We start from the raw sequence: 23,567 nt of genomic DNA on the forward strand, positions 1-23,567 counted from the left end.
CCCTTCTTATAAATTGGCACCAGAACACTTTTCCTCCACTCATCAGGCATCTTGTCAGTCTCTAAAATTCTGTTAAACAACCCAGTCAGGAAATTTACTGCCACTTCTCCTAAACACTTCCATACTTCCACTGGTATGTCATCAGGACCAACTGACTTTCCACTCATCCTCTTCAGGGCTTTTCTAACTTCATCCTTTCTAACCTGATCTACCTCCTTCCTACTAGTCTCTGGTTCCTCGTTTCTACTTTCCCTTTTGGTTGTAATTTAGTTGTAAATGCTTATAATTTCCCCTAAAAATAAAAGTTTCCCAAAACTGAATAGAAAAGCTCTAATTTACCTTGAAACGTGAGGTTCCATAGTGTAGAAGTTAACAAGCCTGCCTCGGAATTTGGCGCCTCCAAGTGGAAGCCTGTTGCAGCACATCTCCTGTGTACACAAGAATTAACCAATAAATAAAAGTTCAAATAATTACTTTAATAAATAATAAAAAACTTTCATCCTTTCACCTATTATGCTAATAAATTCCCAAAAAAGTCTGTAAAAATAAGTTTCCTAAAATTCGTATGTGTGTCAATGTGTTATGTCCATTTACGTGCTTAAGATTTTTGCCTCCTTATCTTCTAATCTTTAAATTCTTAAAAATGTATTTTTGTTACATCAGCCACTGTCGTTAAGACGTTTTGTGATAGTTGAAGTTTTAAAAAATAACCCAGGGGGCAGCAGTTACAACAGGCTCCACCCACTGATTTTAATGTCTCCAAATACAGAGTATTACATGACTCTAACCCATGCCTAGACTTTGTTATATTTTATTTTTGCATAAACAAAAACAAATAGTATTGAATTGGTGCTAATTCAATGATTTTCAGACATTTTTATGTTCATTTACATTGCCTCATAATAATAATCATAATCTCATACGTCTGTTTTAGACATTATTTTCATGCTAGGTTATGGTTTTATTCACAATTGTAATACAAATATACAACAGAGGGGTTATTTTGTGTGAAATTTGCATTCTGGGAAACTTACGAGAACTGCCACACCACTATTTGATTATTTTTATAAATATAAATGTATATCTATATAAAGTACATGACTAGACATGTTTTACACATTGTGAAAAAATATTGCACAATGAGTCATGTTTGGTAATTTTATTTCAATGTTTATATCGTTTTTAACTGAGCTGTGATGTACTTTTTTCTTCAGCTTAAACTTTTAGAAATGAAAAAACCAATGGAAACAAATTGATTTAATTTCATTTTACAACTAAATTACAACCAAAATTAATAAACCTTAACTTTTTTCAACTTCAACTTCATGATGTTAATTGTGTATTTGGAGACAATAAACTGAATGATCCAAAATCGGTTATTTTTATTCAAATATGGTATTCATGCTTTTTTATTTAAATTTATTCATTTATTTTAAATCCAAGCAGCTTGTGTGTTTGCTTGTACAGCGCTTCTACAAAAAGGCTGCAGCGTTTGTGCTTCGTGCGGTGTCCAAACACTCTCCAGCCCTGGCCCAGGCTGTGGTGTCCTGCGGCGGAGTGGATGCTCTGGTCCTCTGTCTGGAGGAGTTCGACCCCGGGGTGAAGGAGGCCGCAGCCTGGGCTCTGGGCTTCATCGCACGGCACGACGCACGTAAGAACAGACCATAATGTCATTTTAAAGTATGAAAGTATGAAAGAAAGAAAGAAAGAAAATTACTTGTGTGACTCGATTCTTCTGCTTGCAGTGTTAGCACAGTCCGTCGTGGACGCGGGCGCGGTCCCGCTGCTGCTCATGTGTCTGCGGGAGCCTGAAATTGCCCTCAAACGCATCGCCTCCTCCACCATTAGCGACATCTGCAAACACGCGCCCGAACTGGCGCAGACGGTGGTGGACACTGGAGGAGTCGCTCACATGGCGCAGATGATCCTCAACCCTGACACAAAACTCAAGGTTAAGATGCGGATGACAGTATTTACAGGATCACTTTTCACAACTTTGAATTTCATTTATTTATATATATTATATATATATTATTACTGCAAAAGAATTTAGGCCACCAGGTTTATTATCATATAACCTTATATTGAAGACATGTTGAATAAAGTATAAATTATTAGCCTTAATGAGGATTTAAAAAAATAATTGAACAGAGTTGTTGTATTTCTACAACTTCATGATGCAAAAACTGCAAAACATTCTACACAGTAACTATCTAAACAATACATTTATATTTTAATCAATTAGTAAAAATATTAATATTAAGAAACAGTAATAACTTGACAAAGACAAAGTCTACCTTCTCTTATTTTTGCAGTTAAAACTTGTGTACGGTTTTTTAAAACATTGTGTAAATGTTTCTGTTGTTGCTACACACTGGTTGTTACGTTAAAATGAAAACAGGAAAGGCACATTCACTCTCCCCCACCCTTTGTTTCTTCCCCATTTGTCTTCGTCTGCTCTGCTCCTGCATTACCTCTTCTCTCTTCTCATGTGGTGCAAGTCAGTGTTCTGTTCTGTGTTCCCTGTGTCCTCAGAGGCAGGTCTTCTCAGCTCTAAGTCAGATCAGCAAACACTCAGTGAGTCTGGCAGAGATGGTGATCGAAGCCGAGATCTTTCCTGCTGCGGTGGCCTGTCTGAAAGATCCAGATGACTACGTCAGGAAGAATGTCACCACTCTGATGAGGGAGGTGGTCAAACACACACCGGAGGTGATGAACATGCACGCGCACACATACATACACCCACACATCTTCCCAAAGGCACCTGTGCACATATTTCTTCCTGCATCTTTATTATTGTCTTTACGGTCGAGAAACAAGAACTAACAACAACAAGATCCAAACTAATAAAACTCTGCTTCCTTAAATATTCCTCTAAATAGGATCACAGGATACATCCTTGTTCTACATTGTCACCATTTTTTATTCACAAGAGTCAAATGTTAACAATAATGTTCACGTCTCTTTTTCCTACCTTATCTCCTTTGACATTCTTCCTTGTTTCCTCGATTTATTTTTGCCGACTTCTTTCCTCCCCCTATCTGACTGATTCTATCTATGTGTTTCCGTGTTTGTTTGTTTCCTTCTATTAATTCCATTTCTACCTACATTACTTGTCTTTTTCTGATGATTTAATAAACCCAACAGCTAACTAATGGAATGTTTGTCTGTATATCAGTGTGCATGCTCCGCTGGTGCGTGTGCGAGTGAAGGTGAAGCACCAGATACAATCAAAAGTGCAATCAGGTGACATGCCAGGTGTGAGTAGATGGGGGAGGTCCTCAGGTGTGACGCATCTGTGATGATGTTGCAGCTCCGCCTCCAAGGATCCGGCGAATGACATCCTCCCAACACAATACCTAAGACCAACCCTAGAGGCCGCCACACTGACTACTTTTTAACCTGTTCCCTTACTTCTCCTCTCTCTGCTGTACTACACTTAATGTCTCAATGGTTTTGTTGTTGTTGTTTCCTCACCACCATCCTTCCTCAAGCTCCATTTGTGAGGACCTGCTGTGTAAAGAAATCAGTCACACAGACATGTAAAACTCATAAACACACAATAATGTATTTATCTGCTTGTTTGTTGTTTTTCAACAGCTGTCTCTACTGATAGTAAACTGTGGTGGCATGGCAGCAGTAATAGATTATCTGGGCGAGTGCCAGGGCAGCCTGCGTCTGCCAGGGATCATGATGCTGGGATATGTGGCAGCTCACAGTGAGAGTCTGGCCATGGCTGTCATCATCTCCAGGGTGTGTTTAAATCTCCCTCTTTATGTCACAGCTACAGCTAACCACTAAACCCCAGGACATTCCACCAGGCCCAGTATGTAGGTCATAATATAAACTGCTGCAGCTGTTACGCTGTGTACTCTCTGTCCTGCAGGGGGTGCCCCAGTTGGCCCTCTGTCTCTCTGAGGAGCCTGAACATCACTTGAAGGCGGCCGCTGTCTGGTCGATCGGTCAGATTGGACATCACACACCTGAACACGCCAAGGCCGTGGCCACTGCTGGTCTGCTTCCCAGACTGCTGCAGCTCTACATGGACGCCAGCAGCTCAGAGGATCTGCAGGTCAAAGTAAGAGCAGCATTAGTACATAATGATGATAATATAAACAGCCACTATACGCACAATAATACCATAACTGTACGGTCCATATATACATTATCAGGTAAAGTACTTTTAACACAGGTACACACACATAAAAGCAGGGAAACTCTAGCTGGAAAATAACCTCATTAACAAAGGCTGTGTTCCATTTGGCTGCCTCAGTTTTTGGTTCACCTTAGCTGAGGCTTTTTTTGACATAGATGTGGTCACATGATCACCTAGGTAATTCACCTACTGTGCATTTTGTTGGTTGCCTCATAAATAAATCTATATATATATTTATTAATTATATGTCATTATTAAATATAAACCTAAAATACTTCATCAAACCAGCTAATATATATATATATTTAACATATGTGAAATTTGTATATACTATACATTAGCTGCTTTCATGCTGTTTATATATATATGTGTGTGTGTGTGTGTGTTTAATAATAGTAAAAATAGTTCTTTAACACTGAGATCAGGCAAAATAGGTTGTAAACAAATTAGCTGTGTGTTTCTGAACCTTAAAAATATTCACATCTGATCATTATTATTATTAATTAGTTGTGTAAAAAAATAATTTTATACATTTTGTCTTGAAATCGCTCAGTAGATGAGAACTCTAAGGTAAGTCACGCTTTAGCATGGGGCTGCTAAATATTTAGACGTTATATTTATATATATTTTCCTATTCAGAACTGTTGAAGTATGGCAGTTCTCAGTGAGGGACTGCTGTCTGATGTTCCCTTGTCCTTTTCCTCTCATAGAGTAAAAAAGCTCTGAAGGGTATCCTACAGAAATGCACTGACCTGCCAACTTTGCAGCCACTCCTCTACGACGCTCCCAGTAACATCCTCAAACACGTGGTGTGCCAGTTTAGCAAAGTGAGTCAGTCTGCAGCCGCTCCCATGTATGAACCAGAGGCTAACGTGAGGTCAGTGACAGTTGTCGGAATGTGAAAGGAATCAAACCCTGTTCTTTTCTGACCCTGGTCAAAGGTGCTGCCCCATGACAGTAAGGCTCGGCGTTCCTTCGTGACCAGTGGAGGTCTGGCCAAGGTGCAGGAGATCAAAGCCGAGCCTGGCTCTCGTCTGCAGGAGTACATCAACACCATCAACAGCTGTTTCCCAGAGGAGATAGTCAGGTAGACACAAAACGACTGGACTCACTTTGATCCGACCTGACACTCGATGATCAGATCAGTCATAACTTGTCTCATGTAACTGGTGCATCAATGTGAGGCCTGTTAATGGCAACAAAAATATATTTGTTCAAACATAATCATCATTTAAAAACGACAAAAACAAAAGGTCAGAATATAGTAAACTCATGTCAAATAGTTGAAGCTAAAGACTGACAGTAAAGTATTAACACAATCAATATAATCAGTTTATTTCTTTCAAGACTACTTTCCTTTTTAGTGCACCAACTTAATGGAATTACTTTTTGGATGTTAAGATTTTAGTTTTAAAATAATCTTTTTTCTTTTCAGTTATTTAGAATATTTTATATCATTACTTTACTTGTCTACTTGTTACCCTTGTATCTGTATCCTTGTGCCTCAAAGGGATCATTCCCATGGTATGATAAAACTTTATTTAATAATAAGATGTAAATATTCTTTTTACTTCAATATTAATTTCCCTTCTTTCTAACACATACATTTGGTGAACATTTACCTCTTTCTTGACTGTTTTCTCATCCTCTTGAGCTACATTCTCTTTCTTTACTGTTTTCTCATCCTCTTGAGCTACATTTCTTCCATCTTTTGTTCCACTGAAAAATTATTTACTTTTCCACCAGATCTCCAAACTTCCAGGTTGTCTTCAACTGTCTTCTGCTCTCACACAGATCGTAATGTCATCTGCAAGAAAAAAACAAACAAAACACACAAACAAAAGTTAAAAAAAAGTTACATAAGGTGAATGTACATAGGCTCAAAACCAAAATTGGTGTCAGCAACAAAACAAGACTTGACCAAATACAAAACTACACTTCAGTGAGTGTGGCACACTGTGTTCACAATGTACATGTGTGTATTCTTCTGTTTCAGGTACTACTCCCCTGGTTACTCAGAGGTGTTATTGGAGAGACTGGAGAAATTTGAGCCTGACACCTTCAAGTCTTAATGAAACTTACGGACCTCAGAGAAGACAATAAACACAACACTAATATTTTTGCTAGGGAAAATCAACTTACCTACTAGACAATAATCTGTCAACACCGCTAAAGATCACTAGAGGCTTCCATAAGGAGGTCAAAGCTTAGTTTAATGACAGTATAGCAGACCACTAGGTTGAAGGTAATATATGTGTTGACTAGAGACATGTTTTGAGAAATCTCTGATTGGTGTTTGACCATCGACACAACCATGTAACTTACAATAACACAATGTGAAGACCTTGAGTCAAAAATCATGTAGAAGTGAAGTTTTTGATAACAGTGAATGACAACTTATAAATCTCTGCTTTTTTAAACATACGGCAGCTTCTCATTACTGTGTTTAGGAACTGGAGAAATGATAGGACAGTCATGGTATTTACATTTTACTATAATGGAAAATAATAGACACCAAACAATTTTAGAGTCAAACACACAATGATTGTTTTAACTCAGGAAGACTGTTAATTGGATGTATTTTGTGATAATTTTGTAATTTTGTGTTAATGTTAAAATCATTACATTACAATCCAAATTATTACTAGAGTCAGATAAATGTTTTAATTTTTACCAGTGTTTATGCTTTTAAAGAGTTAAAATGCCTATAAGTCCACCTCGGTAATTCCAAGGTTTTATTCCATTATTTTATCTGATGCATCAAAAATGTTGAATTTGTGATTAAATCTGAGTGACACTTGTTTTGGACTTTTTCAACCTCAGCATTTCAACTTTTTAAACATGAGGAATAAAGTGGAAAGGTAAAAGAGAACATGAGTGGCAAACATTATAGTAAAAAGGCTAAAAGGTAGCCAATCTAATAAAATAAAAATGAAAAAAAAAACAAGACAAGTTTAAAAAACAACAGACAACTTATAGCTGATAAAAGTAAATATTTGTTCAAAGGTTCCTTCAGAAGTTTAGATGTACTGTAAAGTAAGTGAAATACATATAATAACTAAATGTTAAAACGACAAAAGTAGCGAAATAGCTATTTAGACAACGTAGCATAGAATATATTGGGTTAATTAGCTTAATTAAGGTTACCCAATAGCTAGGCATAAAAACAGACAAAAAATATACATTAATTAATGCTGTAAATTAAAAAATAACGTTGATTAATTATCATTAACTAAAAATAAATTATTTAAGCTTTCATTAAAACCCCTCAAAATGTGCTAAATATTAACCAAAGTCAGACCAGATAGACGTAACTACTTAAATATAAATAATAATATTAAATATTACGACTGATGAGTTTAGACAATACATGGCTCAACGTTGGGTAAATATACTACTAATATACTATATTTATACAGAAAAATGTAGTTATAACATAAACTAAGATTTCAATTTGGTAACGTGACGAAATCTGACTACGCTTGATGCACAGCAAGAGAGAAAGTAGAAAATACATGTATTTTTTAAAACAATCTATACTTAAGCTTTTACATATTGCTCTGTTGGATCACAATTCCAGACGTTAACGACAATAAAATATAAAAAAACATGAGTAAATGAGACGTGCGTTTACTTGCCTGAAACAGTGGGCTGCCCTCTGGCGGCCGGTGCTACACCGTGCAGCCTCAGCGCGTGGGCGTGTGCACACGCGCAGCAGCAGCTCTGCCCTCTTTTGTCCGCGCACATTTTAGCGTCCGTTGTCCGCCTCCAGCTGCCACAGCTCCTGTGCAACAAAAAAAGAAAGAAACTCAGGTTAACGGGTCACGTCTTTACACACGCTGGACGTCAACGTGAAGAAGCCTAGAAATACGTCATCTCGGCAAATGTATTCGATCAACAGTTAAATTGCCGACAGTTTGATTTCCCTCGCGTTCTCGAGTGCACACGAAGATAAGAATCTACCTTAAAACTAAGGCATTTACCCTAAACAAAGCAAATGTATAAAATAAGATTACCTTCCATTATTTATCTGCACCTTACCGTATTATTATGGAATCTCTATGAGGAATTAGGTTGCTGAGACTTACTGGGAAAAAAAAAAAATCAAGACGAGTTTCCGCGCACTTACCGTTTAAATTAAATAGAAATACAAATAAAATACACCAGTTTAAATACCATAGTTGACAGAACGTAATAGAATATTTTTTTATTATTATATTAAATTGAAACGATTTTCAACAATGATTCGTTCTCCCCTTTGTTTCCTGTTCGGCAAGTAATTGCTAAAATTATTTTTTTTAATTTTTTCAAATCAAAATTAATTTATGCAAATGAAAAAAAATATTCACAGTAAATTACGTTGGATCATTACACCGGGTATAAGGTCAATAATTTAAAATATTTGTGCAAATCATAATTTATCATAATTTATTTAATAAATTATGATTAATGCATGGACTCAAAATTACAATATGGACCAAATAATTCAATCACGTATCTAGAAGTAACGTTTCCATCAGTTTCCTCTTGTGGTCTTTGTCCTTTTCTCAAATACTTTCTAATAGTGTTTACATTTTCTAATAATTATTTATTATATTTTTCCTTTCTAATAACATTTACGTGTAGAATTAGCTGTAGCATCAAGTAAATCAATCAAAGATGCAGGAAGTTTTTAAGCAGAGCAAGTGCTTTAATTGGTTTAAGTGAAGACTTAGATGGGATGGAGTGTATTACCATCATTAAAAGTGAGGGACATTGAAACATTGAACATACATTAATTTGGCCTTTCTGCCACTGAAAGACTCTCTCTCTTTCTCTCACACACACACTCACATCACTTTAACCACTGCTATAGTCTTAGATGTCTGCTTGAGAAGCCTGAGCGTTTTCTGCAGGGGAAGGTTTTCCTGGTTTGTCTGGCTGCTTTTTGACCTCATCATGCAAACTCTACTACTTCTTAGCATTTAAAAATTGTTTTCTTTCTTTATTTTCTTTAACATTAAAGCCAAAGAGAAATTGTCCACCACGTCTGCAGATTCTGCCTTCTTATGTGCATTTGACAAAATCTAAAAATTTCCCTTTAACACTGCAGCCTTGTTTCACTGCATCAACTCCTATAGGTAAAAATAATACAAAACAAATTTTAAACAGACACTTTACACCAAACACAATGTTCTTCAAGCACATGTTGTGATTTCAGAAAGTGGTTTTTGGCAAGTTCACGCTGGCAGCTGTAGGGGAGAGCAGCACTGGAGGCGCAGTTTTGTAGAAGGGTTGAAGTCTGGCTTCATTGAAATTGCAAGAAATCCAGAGTTTGTCTTAGAAAAGATACCACTTTCCCAACATGCACTGCTCTGTTTCCTACATCTGCAAATGCAAAAGCCTGCCAGACCAAATGGAGCAAAGTAGACTGGAAGTTGACTGCTTCCCCAAGTTCTGTTTTCCTTACCACGTTTTCTGTATATAACAAAAAAAAAAAACAAAAAACAAACAAACAAAAAAACAAAAAAAAACACACACACACACACACACAAAACAACAAAAAAAACCACTGAAATATTACCTGATCAATGACTTGTAATAATTAAGTGAGTCCCTGTTATTAAAAAAAATGAAGCTAAATTAGCCAGAGCATCTGGAATATCATTATGAAAAAAAAAAGTGTGTACATCACTGTGAAATTTTGGACAAACACTGAATAGCAAAATCACATTAAGAAACAGGGGACAATAAGGAAATGTCAATGCCTCCACAGTTATTCCTCATCAATGCTAGGACAGTGGGAGAAAAGAAGACCTCAGTCACAGGAGAATAGAAATAAAGAAAGACAGGTGGTTCTCAAAGGATGGGAGTCACTGGTAGCATTTTTTTCCTACTAGGGCTAAATGCAAAAAAATGAAAAATTACAGATGCAGTAGCTCTAATATTAACTGAATACATATGCAAAAACTGTATTCTGGTTGCAGTACTGCAGCTTACCATTAGGAACTAAATAAGATGTTTTATGTGATGATTTAGTTAGGCTCTGGATTCTGATTTTGTGAAACTAATCTGCTCTAAGTAACTGCAACTGTGCAAACAGACCCCACTCCAGAATTTTAATGTGGATCTGTTCCACTAGAGTCTGTGTGTCACAAGAGGTGATGAACATCTTGTTTTTACCACCGTCTTAAAAATCACTAATCAATTTACCCAACCTATGGAAGCAAGATAACATTTAAAAGAACTGATGCCCCAGTTTTATCTAGTATTAAAGCTGCTATCCAGTCCCGCAATCCCAATAATGGCCCACAATTTGAGAACACCCAAAAACAAAAAACAATTTTAACAGGATTAAAGAAAAAAAGTGGGGGGGAAGGAGGGATGAAAATAATGTGTTAAAAAACATTATTAAAATAAACCTTTAAATTGGTTTTGTTTCAAAAAAATTACAAAATATAAAATTAAATTATTTGGAGTATAAAGGCACACATCTTGCACAGTGTATACAATGGGAAGAAATCACTATCCAAAGCATGAAGGGGACAACTTTACGTCAAACACCACTCACAAATGTGGTAAAAGTGGAGACACTTTTTACAGTAGGGGGCGACAGAGTTTAGTCGTGTGGTTTGCAAATCTTTTTGAATTTTTGTACAAACACATGCACCACAATTCTTCATTTACCACAGCATCATTACTCACACTCACACGTGGCTCCTTTTTTAAATACATATAATAAATTTCATGAGTAAAATCCAATGTAAAAATATAAATGTGAATATAATCTATGATATCTACGCAAACATATTGCAATGGAAGCTTTTTGCATGGGTAAGGACAGTCAAACAGGACGATTTAACTCATTTTAGTTGGTTATCCAGAGGTGATACACAACGTTACTCACGCACAACATCTCTCACTGACTGACACACACACACACACACACACACACACACACACAAGTATATTGCATTTCCCTTGTTAAGACCACGATCAACGAGTGGGGATCAGATTCGTAACATTTGGTTCCTTTCCTCTTGTGCAAAATATACAAAAAACAAACAAACAAACAAAAAAATAGACAAAAATACAACCACATCAAGGTAAAACTGCCAAATTCAAACACAGATAAACCACCTTTAAGAAATGTCAACAACAACAACAACAACAACAACAACAACAACGTGTAACAGACTCACAGCTGAGGTCAGAGAAGAGAATGATGCTGTTGGTGTTGAACAGCTGACACATCTTTACAACTGCACAGACTTTTCCTCACCTCTCTCCTCCCTGTGTATTTTTTTTTCTCTTTCTCACTCCTCTTCATAAAAAAAAAAAATCTGAACACTGACTCAAACACACCGTACGCCATCACTGGTGTGTGTTGGTCTGATGCTGGAGGTAAACGGTCTTTTGTTTGCCCTGAATGCACAAGTAGGGCTGTCACTTTTTCCAAGAACAAAAGTCAAAGTGATCCTCTAAAACACAGTAGAATTTCAAAGATTTTAAAATCTACACCACAGCTGCCTGATAAAGCAGCGTGTCAAAGAGAAGCAGGCACAGAGGCATTATTATGGTAATTGAGCAGCACAAAGGTAAAAAAAGAAGTCCAGTTTAATTTTAGGTCTGGTAAAACTCCCCAATATACCATTGTATTTGTTGGCCGAGGAAGACTGAAATGCTTTCTTGCTAACAAGTTAACAACATATTAGTTTGTACTAAACCAAAAAGAGCAAACTGTATAATTTCAGCCAGTATTGCTGTATGTATAAATTCAATGTTTATTTCCCAACTTTCCCAGGAAAACAGCCAACTTACAAACACAACATGATCTTACAGTGTCTAAAATGGAGTTTCATTAAAGTTATCTTTAAAAAACTGTAAGATGTTCAATTTCTGTTTGATTCAAAATACATTTGTCACCCTTTTCTCCTCTGCATTCTAACAATTGATCAAGCACTACATAAAAAGTGACAGCCCCAACTGCTGGACCCAAAAATGGACGTGACGACACTACAAAGGACTTCTGCGAGGACTGGATAACTTTCAATATATATTCACTGTCCATGTACAAAAAGCCTGACTTTTAAGAAGTGGCGTTTAAAACTCTGATTCTAAGAAAGATCAGTTCTTTAATTCCTTGTTGAACAACACATAAGGGAACAAGAGCATTAACCTCTTAGCAACGTAAAAGTGCAACTTTTTTGTTTATATTTTATGAGTAAGGTGCTGATGGCAACGGAAGTGCTAGGCTACGGCTGTTGTTTCGATCAGAGGAGCATTACCGAGAAATACAGTTACTCAACTCAGTCACAGGAACAGAAATCATGACTAGAAGAACAATGCCTCAATCTGTTAAGAGCAAAAATGACATTAAACAGAAGCCTCTTCCTCTTCTTATTTTTTTTCCTCAGTCACATCAGGTGGCTGTGCATCACTACAAAGCAAGGATCAAGACAGTGCAGGAGAGACTCTGTGGTGCAAGTGCAGGAAAGAAGCGCGACGACTTATTGCGACAAAAGAATTCATCTCAGCCGTAGAGAAATGTGGGATTGAACATTTCATTATTTATAATCTGTACAGGTGAAGAAATGAGAGGATAAGAGCCTGGAGGTGAGTTAAGGAGAAAGAACTAAGACAAGTTTGTTTTTTCAGGAGGAGGGATGGAGAGTTTCTGGCTGTTGGCCTATTGGAAGACTGCCTTCTACTTCCTGAAGAAAAAGCAATTGCATCAAGCGAGGCTCAACGTTGTTCCTTTCTTTGTTCATTCCACTCGACTTTATCCCTGAAAGTGGGACTTGTGTCCTAATCTGTTTTTTTTTTTACATTCTGTACAATTTCAAACCTTCCTCAACCTGCTTCTGAACACCACGATTAAAACACAAACATCTACTTATTAAAAAATATTTCAGGCTGCTGAACATTAGAGGCAATAAAAAAAACATTGCTGCAAAAACAACCACAGTCAAAAGAAACAAAATTGTTTTAAAAAAAAAAAGTGTAAAAGTACTGACTTATACACATGCTTTTAACACCCTTGTCATCCAAAGAAACACATCAAGAAAACTGAGAGGAGAGGTTAAATGTAAACGAATGATGTTTCTCTTTTTAGCTGCAGAGTGTGGCACTCCACTGACAGAGTGGAGCAGAGTAGGAGGAGTGGAGAAGAGAAGGGACAAGTGGGAGAGGTACAACACTATTGCTGCCGGTAATTTTTCATCCCCTCTATTTTTTCTATTATTCTCTCCGTCACTTCTCCTCTCTTGCCCTCTCTCCCTCCCTCCCTCTCTCTCTACCTCCCTCCCTCCTGGTGCCCCTGTGGCCCCTGTTGCTCCTGGAGGCTATGACAAGATAGTGTTGATAAAATCATAAAACCTCTTTGAGTACTGCTCAGGATTCACTGTGGAAATTTCTGCTCCGGCCTGCAGAGAGAAACATAGAAATCAGTGATCAGTGTGTTAGCAGCTCAGAAAGAAAGCAGAAAGAAAAAAAACGAATCCCCCAAAAACGTTAGAAACACACCCCGTGTTTGACGGTCTTTGCAGCATGTGCGGCTTTCTTCTTGGCATCATAGTGCTGTAGGATATCTATGACAGCCATGAAGTAAACCTCCTTCCGGGGAGCACCTGAATTAGAAGACAGACACAGTTGTAGGAGGAGGCTGTAACCATGTATTTGCTTCAACTTCCATGAGCTGAAGTAAGAACACAACTTTTTTGTCTTACATCATTGCCTGACATCAAGCTCAAATGTTCTTTCAGTTCTGGGAAAAAAATGTTTTTAATTTTAATTTAATTTGTGTTTTTTATTTATTTGTCATGATAAATTGAAATCTAATGAAACAAATCACACACAATAATTCTATTAATTTGATAAATTCAATTCAGTTTGAGGGTAATTTTATCTAAATTATAGTTCGTCAAACAACAGCTTTTGTCTTTGTGCGAGGAAAGTCATTGAGCTGTGATTGGTTCATTTAGGTAAAAGCCTTAATGGAGACAATGACTTACTCTCATTGCTTTTAATGGCGTAGACGTCAATAGAGGGATCGAACTCTCCGGGGGACAGAGGCTTGGTGCTATCAAGTGTGTTGCTGGGACTGTCCGGGGGTGTCCCAATGCCCCCGCCGTCACTCTCCCCCTCATCCTCCAACTCATTATCCTCGCTCTCTACCTCCTCTTGCTCAGATCTCTCCACGTCATGGATTCCGACCAGAAGACTGTAGTCCATGAGTTTCAGCTGGGCCAGGAACTATAACCCACAATGAAGTGATGGAGCAGCAGAGAAGACAAAAAAGAGAGAAATTTAGGAACAGGCAGTGCTTTCAGATGCCAAATATTTGTTACAAAATTTAATCATTTCATTTTTGTTATCAAATATTTTACCTCCACATCTTTCCTCAGCTTCTCCAGAAACATTTTCTTGTTTTCATCATCAATATAGATCTTCTGCCCATCATTGATGAAGTCATTGTCTTTGTAGGTGGGCAGCTCCTTTGCCTGCCCATCAGCAACGACCAAATGAAACAAGGAGTCAAAAAAACAATACTGGGTCATACTATCTGTTAGGCACAAAAATGTGAAAAACAAATTCAGTTGCAAAACAATAGCTTTTAAGATATTTTATCTACTGTCTGATAAATATAACATCTGATCCCAGCATTAGTGTTTTCATTGTTTCCCAGCATTGCACAGAAACATTAAGATTTAATACCATTAATTTCTAGACTGTAACTAAATAAATGAACCTGCGGTTGTTTAGAAATGCACGACATGAAAGATTTATCGTGACCCTGGTAATGAGTCACATCAACACTGCATGTGCATCCCCAGTCTGACACAAATGAGGCTTTGTGCCTGGGGTTTGTTAGATGAGCCTGTCTGACTCAGCCAAATCCAACATATATTAGAAGTAACAGTGAGTGAGTCGACAAAGTACAGGCGGTCTGTCCCAGCTCAGGCTGACCTGTTTATCAACTCATTGGTAAAAACAGAACATGCAGCATGATCACAGCAGGACACGTGTCCCTCTGACATTAACCGTATCACAACAGCTACAGTCAAATTAAGTTATGTCTTATCAATATGATGGTGAAACATTTTTGCTGAATTTTTACTTAATACAATTATTTATACTTGTGGTCTGAATGAATCTCTTCTACAAACCAAAACTATATTTTTTGAAAAATAATTTGCATCAGTTGTTTATCATCATTGAGACAAATCATACATGATTCACCTTTATGAAACCAGCATTTCTTTCACACAAGTCTATTGTTCAGACTACTGCTAGGATAAAGCAACTTCCTATCTGCTGGGATTAAACCCGGTCTATATCAGGCTACTGCAAAATAGTTTGCAGCCAGCAGGGGGAGAAGATTATGTTTGAGGAGACAGGACAAGGCCTAAAATCTGAGTCACTGAGGAAAACAGGAGCAGGAAATGAGGTAACAGAGCAGCAGCAGTGGCAGCAGTAGCAGTTTTGCTACAACAGTGTTTCTATGGCAGCAGAAGAAGAGCAGCGGGACTCAAAGACACTGGTAAACAGTGCACAGCAACACACTCACACTAACAGTACACATACACGATACACCATCCTGACAAAAAGCACACAAGAGCATATATGTAGTATATAACTAACTATACAGTATATACACAGACATAGACCTTAGATGTACAATAAAGAAGAAATGATCTGCTGGACTTAAAATAGATTCAACAAAAAAGTAAAATGACACAAAGAACAAATGGGCAAGCTCACAAGGTTCAGCTTACATTTACGTTTGTAAATGTCTTATTCTAACATCCAGTCAAACACAGGCTATAAATGAACTGTTCTAATACAATCACAGAAGAATTGTCATAGCAGTAAACCACATGAGGGTGACTCTGTTGGTCCTGAAAAGAACTTGAAATTCAAATAAATAAAGAATTTGTTATTACATACTTATAATTTCCCGATGTGCATATCTCCTCTAAGTGCAGATGTGAACATGATATAAATTCTTAAAAAAATTTGTTCCATTTAAAGGACAATTAATGGTAAAACAGGCCAGGTAACCTTGTTATTGTTAGTTAATTCATACATATCCACTGACAGTGAGTCTATCTCTGAGATTGTGTCAATGAAAGTTACTATTTTTTTTGCAGGCGTTAGGTTAAGGAACAAGTTATTTTAAGGTATCCAAAGGACAGGAATGAAGAAAAGGTTAAGCCTGGAAAGAGAAGGTTGCTGTGTAGGAGCATAGTCACATTCCACCACCTCATGTCACAGCAAATCATTAGACCTGCCCAACATCTAGTGTGAAGGTGAGGCATGTCTGAATCCTCTTTTTTTAAACTTAAGGTTCCTAAAGACACAGGTAGGTGTCGGAGAGTAAATGGTAAAAAGAAAACGAGGGGCAAAACTAAATCTAAACTGGTTGACGATTAGAGGAAAATTCAATGTTGTATGGAAAAGTGAAGATAAATAATGCCCTTGAAATATTCAATTTTATTGCAGGGGGCAGAAAAAAATTGTGGTCGCACAAAAAAATTAAATACATTAAGAAAATTGAATAAATTAAAAAAAAAATTAGGCTTGTTAAATAGATCATGCCTGGTATATAAGCCCTGGTTCTCTTACATCTCTTACGTGTTTCATGGCGCAGTAAAAGCGCGTGGCAATCCGCAGTGTTTGCAACCTTTGCTGAACATTACCAGATTTGGGACGCGAGGGCATATCCTCTGGTTGGGGCAGCTGCTAGAAGAGGGGGGAGTGAGGGAAGAAAGGACGATGGGGTTGAGAAACAAAGAGAAGAAGAAGAGAGGAAGGAAGGAAGTTTGAAGGCAAAATGTTTAAAATGTAACAGAATTTTTAAAAAATATTTTATAAGAGAATTGGAAAGGATGTCAGCGCAAGAGATAAATATGACCAGTCTGTATATTTATCAATTGTTTTATACACTTACTATTACACTCAAGTAAATGTATCGGTTGTTATTAAGAATTCAAATATTTTAATGTAGTTTTAAAATCTTTATTTAGATACAAAAAAACCAAAACAAAAACGAAAACACCCTAAAAAAAAAAAAACAAAACTAAATGTCTTTCCACAGACAAGTCAGTTTTTTCAGTACAAAATACAACCTTGAAGTTTTCTCAGAAATGGTTGTGGTTTGTCACATTTAGCTGCTTTCACAAGATCTTTAATTCTATATATTATGTTTCGGTTTTAATACCAACTTAATAATCATTCATATTTAGAATCTGTGGCTGTGGAACATGACACAGCATATACGAATCTTTTGTCAGTTTTTACATTTAGTGATAAATCAGATTTTTTGTGTGCAGTTGATAGATCATAAAATGTTGCAGTTACAGCTCACAAAAAATTATGCCCTTTATATCTGTATAACAAATGTATGTATATTAGGAATTATTTAAAGAATAAACAAAACTGGACAACTTTGTATTTACTTGTGAATGCGGTTGGTAAAAGTTGCAATTTATGACCAAAGTGTTGACATGACTGTGGATACATTATCAAGAGTCCAGGTACAAGCAAACTAGGAAGTAGATGGTGACACGGAAGCTCCTAGGTTTCAACATCAACGTTTCTCTAAAAAGCATTGTATTCGAGGAGAGGCAGAGATAACAAGCTTGTACTTGTGTGAGGAGAGAAGAGTATAAACAAAAACAAGAAAAACTGTAGCCAAATATTAACAGGTAAAAACTCAGGTTTGACTTAACAAAACCCAAAGGTCAGTCCGATAGACCATATTTTGTGTCAAATCGGGAAAAAGAAGAAAAGGTTTGCAGAGGCTGGTGGCATCTACCTAACAAAATAGTACAAAAAAATACACAAATAACCACAGTTTCTGTTGGCTTTTTGATTAACAGATATAATATATACATTAGTTTGTTTCACTTTCTTGATAGAAAACATACCTACTTCTACTTCTTTAGCTAATATAATGTTTGGGTTAAAAAAACAAAACAGAAACAACATGCAACTTACTTCACTGACCACTTGCTTTTGTTGCTTTTTCAAACACTGAGGCAAGAGCAACAACAACAGAAAGATTACTATTTACTGAAATAAAAGAATATGCATATGTGGTTAGACGATAACAGCACAAAAGGAATAGGGAGTTGATGTTCATTCATATCTAAATGTGTTAAAAAGTCATTTAGCTGCAATAAAAAAGTAGAAAAAACATTGTTTACCATGCACGACCATGCATGAAAGGGTGGTTGGAAGTCATGCAGTCAGAGGTGAGAGAGCCCTGCCATGCTTGTTGTTTGTGACTGTGTGGGTGTATGTGTATGTGTGTGTGTGTGTGTGTGTGTGCGCGCGCGTGTGTCGTTGTATTCGGCATAATTGAAGCATGTCTTTTTCATTATAACCAGCTACATAATGTCAAAATGGATGTAGTTTGAGCTCCTGAACCACCTGGTGTTTCATATGGACCCAAAAAACCTTTACTAAATCTTCTCGTGCTACCACTTGTTACAATCAAATTGTGTATTTAGACATAAATTAAAATATAAAATGTGTGTAATAAACATGTACTGTAACTACATTCAAAAGAGCTGAGATCGATTATCTTAATCAGCAGCATTTCTGTGTAAAGGTTTAAATTTAACCCAACATACTACATGAATCACGACAAATACATTGTACATAACTGTGAGTCAAGATGTCAGGACATCAGTGGTAAGAAACAACAAATTCATTTATCCAGACAGGAAGAAACAATAGGAGAAAAACTTCATCACCAGTCAGGAATACCTTTCCAGGTAACGTGCAACCAAAGAGGAGAGTTTAGCGTTTGGGCGATTGCTTTGCAGTCGAGCAAAGATGGAAAGAACAGAACTAAAAACGTACTGTTCATCGCTTCTGTCAAGAATTTTATCACAAATGTGATTTTTACCAGAAATCAATGTGAATCTAGTTTGTAAAACTTTTGCGACATTCCTTGTTTGACAGTGGACTCTGTGCCAACAGAGCCACAATCGCAAACAGCCAGCCTTACACGACAAAGAGCAAAACTTCCATCACTGACAAACGCACACACACACTTACGTACATTGAAAAGACATCATGGCCAGAAATACTGAACACCTTTGAAGGAGACCTGATTGAACTGAACTCGATACACAACGCATTCCCTGACACACAGCTCTTTATCACACAGACAGCAAGCAGGGGGAACACAGCAGCAGCAAGGTTAGAGGGGATGTATGCAAATCAAAGAAATGAACAGCGTGCAGGGACGGTAAGGGCATGGAGTGATGAGGTAGGTGCTCACTAAAGGAGATGGGTATTTGCCAGTGTCATCAACACCCAAAGGGAAATTAAATCCGACACCAAAGTTGTATCGCTTAGGCCTGTTGGGTGATGACAGTGAGCACAGGACGGTTTGAAAAACCAGTGGAAACAGTTTGTTCTCTGTTATTCTCCAATTATCCCACTCTGAGCAGAATGACTGACTCATGCTCTGTACATGACGTCAGTAGTTAATTGAGCAGAAAGGTTTTACAGTAAATCTTTCTCAGTCAGCATGATTTGACAGTTGAATATATAAAACTGTCATAACATACACGAAATGTAGATGATATAAAAAAAGGGTGTGATACATAGAGTTGTTGTTCTCTGATAAAATTTAAGGTGAATAAAAAAGTTTGACTTCAGACGCATTTTAAATTTACCGGTCCAAAGTAGCCAAATTATTTCCCAATCCAATTCCTCTACAAATTATTGTAGAGTAAAAAATACAAACTGCCAGCTTTTTAGTTGGTAGCTGTTCCACTTTAACACTATTTCACTTTGTTAGCTTCAAGACTTGTAGCTCCATCCCTGCTCCACTGGCAAACAATGGTATGGCCCGAACAGAAGGAAAGGATGGGAGTTACATTTGCTTTGAATGTGGGGGTAGTTATTTCCCAGTCTGGTTTTGCGAAGTTCACTTTTTTAATGTTGTTTTGTCGTTAGGCCTCTTTTATGAAGAAGTACTTGCATGTAATTTTTAAATGTTATATAATTCGTTATTAAGTGCTTTATTTAAATTGATACCCTTGTAATTATGTTTAATAATGGGTACTGGAATGTCAGGTGCAAGTACCTTCTCTTTGTCGCTGGCTTCTCTTGCGACAGTGGAGCCCTACAAAAGAAATATAAAGAAAGGTTAGTTACTTTTTAAAAAACAAAGTTCTCTCTACAAGCACTGGAAAATCCTGCTCAATTTCCTTTCCATTACTAACATTCTTATTATCATGCTTGTAGGCACTCTTGGGCATGTGGCTCAGCCGATTAGGCAGCTGAGTCTAAGAGCTTAGGTTGGCGACGCTTTTTGTTGAGGCTTTTAATCCATTGCCTTAGTAATTATATGTTGTTTTTTTCCTATAAGGAGTCACATTTATACAGTTTTGTTTATTTTAAGAGAAGATCATCTGTGTTCTTCTGTATAGATCAGATTTTTGTGATTTCCTCACAGCTGATAGAGCCTATTCTAAGCGGGTAAATCAAGTTTAGTAACATGTCTTTACCTTGTAGAACTCTCTGCAAAGGTTGGCTGGATGAGTGTCAAGTGAGGAAATCAAAATGCAGACAGAATGAAATTCCATGCTTATGATCTCACAGAATTTTGTACCAAGTCCATATAAGGAAGTATTCGCACTCAGCCTTTATCCTGTGCTTCAGATGTGCATTTGTCACTATCATTGCATTATTGAAGTCAATATTTTTTCCACAGAGCTATAATCAGGAAACAGTACTAATGAAGGACATACACCATCTCTGGTGCTACAGACGGCAGAGGTGTTTTGTTTAAGTGAGTTTAGTGTGTTGTAACATTTCCATTCTCTCACCTTGAGATCATATTTTTTGTAGACAGAAAGGCGGTGGGAAAAAACATTGCGGGTAACTATCATGTATGTCTCGTCTCCATCCACAGTCAGCCGGTACATCCCCAGAAACTGAGGCAGAAGCGTGTTACCATGGCACTCCACAATGAACTACAAAAAAAAGAAAGAAAAGTAATTTAATTCAATTTTAAGAGTAAGATACAGACAAATAGCCAAAGGGCTAAAATTTAGCAAATGATGCACACATGCTATGAATTTTCCACCTGATGATATTTCTTCAAAATGTTGTGCATTTCTGCAACATCCTCACTGCTGATGGTTTTAATGACATAGCGTTTGTCATAAGAAGTGTGGAAGCGTGCACCGCTTCGTCCCTGGGCTTCACTGTTCAGCGGAGCACTACGTGTCAGAGAATTCTGAAAACACAGAAAAAATAAGGATATTTAATTCACTTTATGAAACAATGTTTAGGTGCTTTGAAAACTATATACAATGATACAACCTGACTAAGAATGTTCCAGCTCTACCTTTTTTGGTATATGACCACCTTCAAGCATCTATGATGAACATATGGAATTCTGACCCCCCACTTTTTACCCATCCAAAGCGGCTCATAGACACAAAAACAGCTGCTGTCCAGACTGTGGAGGTCAAAAGAAACATGATCTCCAACATCCCTGGTCCAATGTGTCATTCTCCAGGAATGTCCTCTGCCCTCTGCAACTCTTATATGGAACAGTGAGCCCTTATTTAATACTGGCTTTGACGCCAGTATTAAATTAATTGTCAAGATACTTGTCATGTGTTGTGTTCAGATGCCAAAAGCTCATTTAACCATGTTTCAAGAGGTCCCTGAAATCGTAAAAACCCACCTATTCACCCAGATGCTGGAACACTGATGTGGTTTGACTCACAGGCTGGAAATGTTAAAGAGGCCTGTTGCCTGAGGCTGGCACAACGGTAAAGCTTTGGACTTTCTCATGTTTTAGTTTTAATGTTTTAGTGCACTCAGCACTTTGGGCATCTGCTCTCATGTGCAGAGGGGAAATGCTAATTTGGTCTCACCTCATTGACAATATTAAAACTATGAGACACTGCAATAAAAGTAAAATTAATTGATGAATGTCATTCAAAGGGGTGAGAGGCTTGCAGTTACTTGTAATGATGATAATGATGTGTGCCATTTTAAATAAAACAGAATATAACAACATTTTGACAGCCACCTAGACACCTGACTGCCCACCCTCTTCAGCCTGCTAAACCCTAATGTAAACGTGAAAAGAACAGCTGCTCTGGGTTGGGACACAATGACCTCTAAATACTGCCAACACATTGCATGCACTAGGAATGGAAATTTGCAAGAACAAAGAGTGGAAAATAACAAAGAAATCCAGAAATTGAAACAAAGGAAAAGGTGAAACACATGTTTAGAATACAAAAATCTGAGTCCATTACTTGTGTTTAAAGGTGATGGAAGGCAAGCTTTAAGTTTGTGATGAATATTTACACGGACACATACAATAACAAAGGAAACAGAGATTTGATCTAGCAGGAGCTTTTAAAGGTTTTCTGTCAGTTTTTATTTACAAATACATACCAAGAAGTCCTGATCATCAATGCCAAACCTCTCTCTGAGGTTTCGAAACACCAGGGGGCAGTACTCTTTAAACTTGAAATGGCTGGGCATGTTTTCCCTTTGTACAAACACAGTTATAAATGTGTGAATATTTACAGCACACAGGAATCTGAACTATGTTAGAATACCCTATAAAAGGTCGTACTTGTTAAAGAGGTGGTTGTCCACTTTGATCTTTGAATAGGCCTTGAAGTCATCAGGCATGAGCATGATGGGAATCTGAACATGGCTTAACTCGTTTATCTGGAAGATAAAGAAGAAACAGGAGAAGGTCAGTGATTCATTGGAGACGAGAGATCAATCTAAAACTCGTAAGTTAAATCACAATGCATTGAATCGTTTGATGCTGGTACATAAAAAAAAAAAACATTTCGAATTCACAAGATATTGAGTTCAGGGCTGTCAGGAGAGTTACACCATAAACACAACTAATTTGACAGAAAACCTAATGATTACCACAGACATTGAATGCATGCTATTTTCCTAGACACTTGAGATATTGAGTTCAGGGCTGTCAGGAGAGTTACACCATAAACACAACTAATTTGACAGAAAACCTAATGATTACCACAGACATTGAATGCATGCTATTTTCCTAGACACTTGAATAAACCTTGTACAGTGACTCCACAGTGGGTTATCAACGACATAAGGTGCTTTGCAGGGGTTTTGTTTGGACCTAGCCATGCATCACACGGCGGTAGAGACCTGACATTTGTTATGACTCAGGCACAGCATGAAACAGGCTGGGTGTGTGTGCACTCTTCATAGATGTGGTTGGCTGCAGGCAGGGAGTCTGGCAGTTTGTATTAGTCTATTAATAACCTGTCATTCCACCAGTCACACTTATCCTGCAGGTGCCTTCAACAAAGTCAAATATTCATGAAGGTAAATTGATGTTAACAATAATCACAAACGTAATGCTAATGGCGTTGGTTTGGTCTAA

The 23,567-nt window shown here is 37.3% G+C and overlaps 2 protein-coding genes and 1 long non-coding RNA gene across 8 annotated transcripts in view; 1 reads left to right on the forward strand and 2 right to left on the reverse strand.

Annotated features, from left to right (window-relative positions):
- Positions 1-3,633, reverse strand: part of LOC103376887 (uncharacterized) — a 15,109-nt gene extending 11,476 nt beyond the window's left edge. The window contains exons 1-4 of one of the 2 annotated variants that reach the window (XR_521349.3): positions 2,975-3,633; positions 2,475-2,634; positions 1,718-1,934; positions 340-428 (exon numbers count right to left, since the gene is read on the reverse strand). This is a non-coding gene — a long non-coding RNA (uncharacterized LOC103376887). Of the gene's footprint in view, positions 1-339; positions 429-1,717; positions 1,935-2,426; positions 2,635-2,974 lie in introns of both variants that reach the window. The other variant, XR_003049313.1, reaches the window with a different exon arrangement.
- Positions 1-6,284, forward strand: part of spag6 (sperm associated antigen 6) — a 9,772-nt gene extending 3,488 nt beyond the window's left edge. Inside the window, exons 4-11 of one of the 2 annotated variants that reach the window (XM_025054371.1) lie at positions 1,447-1,651; positions 1,746-1,951; positions 2,536-2,709; positions 3,601-3,753; positions 3,887-4,078; positions 4,867-4,983; positions 5,098-5,243; positions 6,153-6,284. In XM_025054371.1, coding sequence (XP_024910139.1) covers positions 1,447-1,651; positions 1,746-1,951; positions 2,536-2,709; positions 3,601-3,753; positions 3,887-4,078; positions 4,867-4,983; positions 5,098-5,243; positions 6,153-6,228 — 1,269 coding nt within the window. In that variant the 3' untranslated portion in view covers positions 6,229-6,284. The remainder of the gene's footprint in view (positions 1-1,446; positions 1,652-1,745; positions 1,952-2,535; positions 2,710-3,600; positions 3,754-3,886; positions 4,079-4,866; positions 4,984-5,097; positions 5,244-6,152) is intronic. The other variant, XM_008307435.3, reaches the window with a different exon arrangement.
- The window catches only part of pip4k2aa (phosphatidylinositol-5-phosphate 4-kinase, type II, alpha a), a 26,267-nt gene continuing 7,748 nt past the window's right edge, over positions 5,049-23,567 (reverse strand). Inside the window, exons 2-16 of one of the 4 annotated variants that reach the window (XM_017031700.2) lie at positions 22,767-22,864; positions 22,583-22,679; positions 21,249-21,401; positions 20,989-21,135; positions 20,244-20,282; positions 18,137-18,172; positions 16,763-16,879; positions 14,524-14,637; positions 14,149-14,389; positions 13,661-13,764; positions 13,514-13,560; positions 7,795-7,940; positions 5,815-5,963; positions 5,269-5,778; positions 5,049-5,190 (exon numbers count right to left, since the gene is read on the reverse strand). In XM_017031700.2, coding sequence (XP_016887189.2) covers positions 5,926-5,963; positions 7,795-7,940; positions 13,514-13,560; positions 13,661-13,764; positions 14,149-14,389; positions 14,524-14,637; positions 16,763-16,879; positions 18,137-18,172; positions 20,244-20,282; positions 20,989-21,135; positions 21,249-21,401; positions 22,583-22,679; positions 22,767-22,864 — 1,377 coding nt within the window. In that variant the 3' untranslated portion in view covers positions 5,049-5,190; positions 5,269-5,778; positions 5,815-5,925. Of the gene's footprint in view, positions 5,191-5,268; positions 5,779-5,814; positions 5,964-7,794; positions 7,941-9,690; positions 13,561-13,660; positions 13,765-14,148; positions 14,390-14,523; positions 14,638-16,762; positions 16,880-18,136; positions 18,173-20,243; positions 20,283-20,988; positions 21,136-21,248; positions 21,402-22,582; positions 22,680-22,766; positions 22,865-23,567 lie in introns of those variants that run through there. The other 3 variants (XM_017031703.2, XM_025054372.1, XM_008307436.3) reach the window with 3 other exon arrangements.

This window comes from Cynoglossus semilaevis, chromosome 3 (assembly GCF_000523025.1).
Source record: "Cynoglossus semilaevis isolate Cse_v1.0 chromosome 3, Cse_v1.0, whole genome shotgun sequence".
In the NCBI taxonomy this organism is placed as follows: domain Eukaryota; kingdom Metazoa; phylum Chordata; class Actinopteri; order Pleuronectiformes; family Cynoglossidae; genus Cynoglossus; species Cynoglossus semilaevis.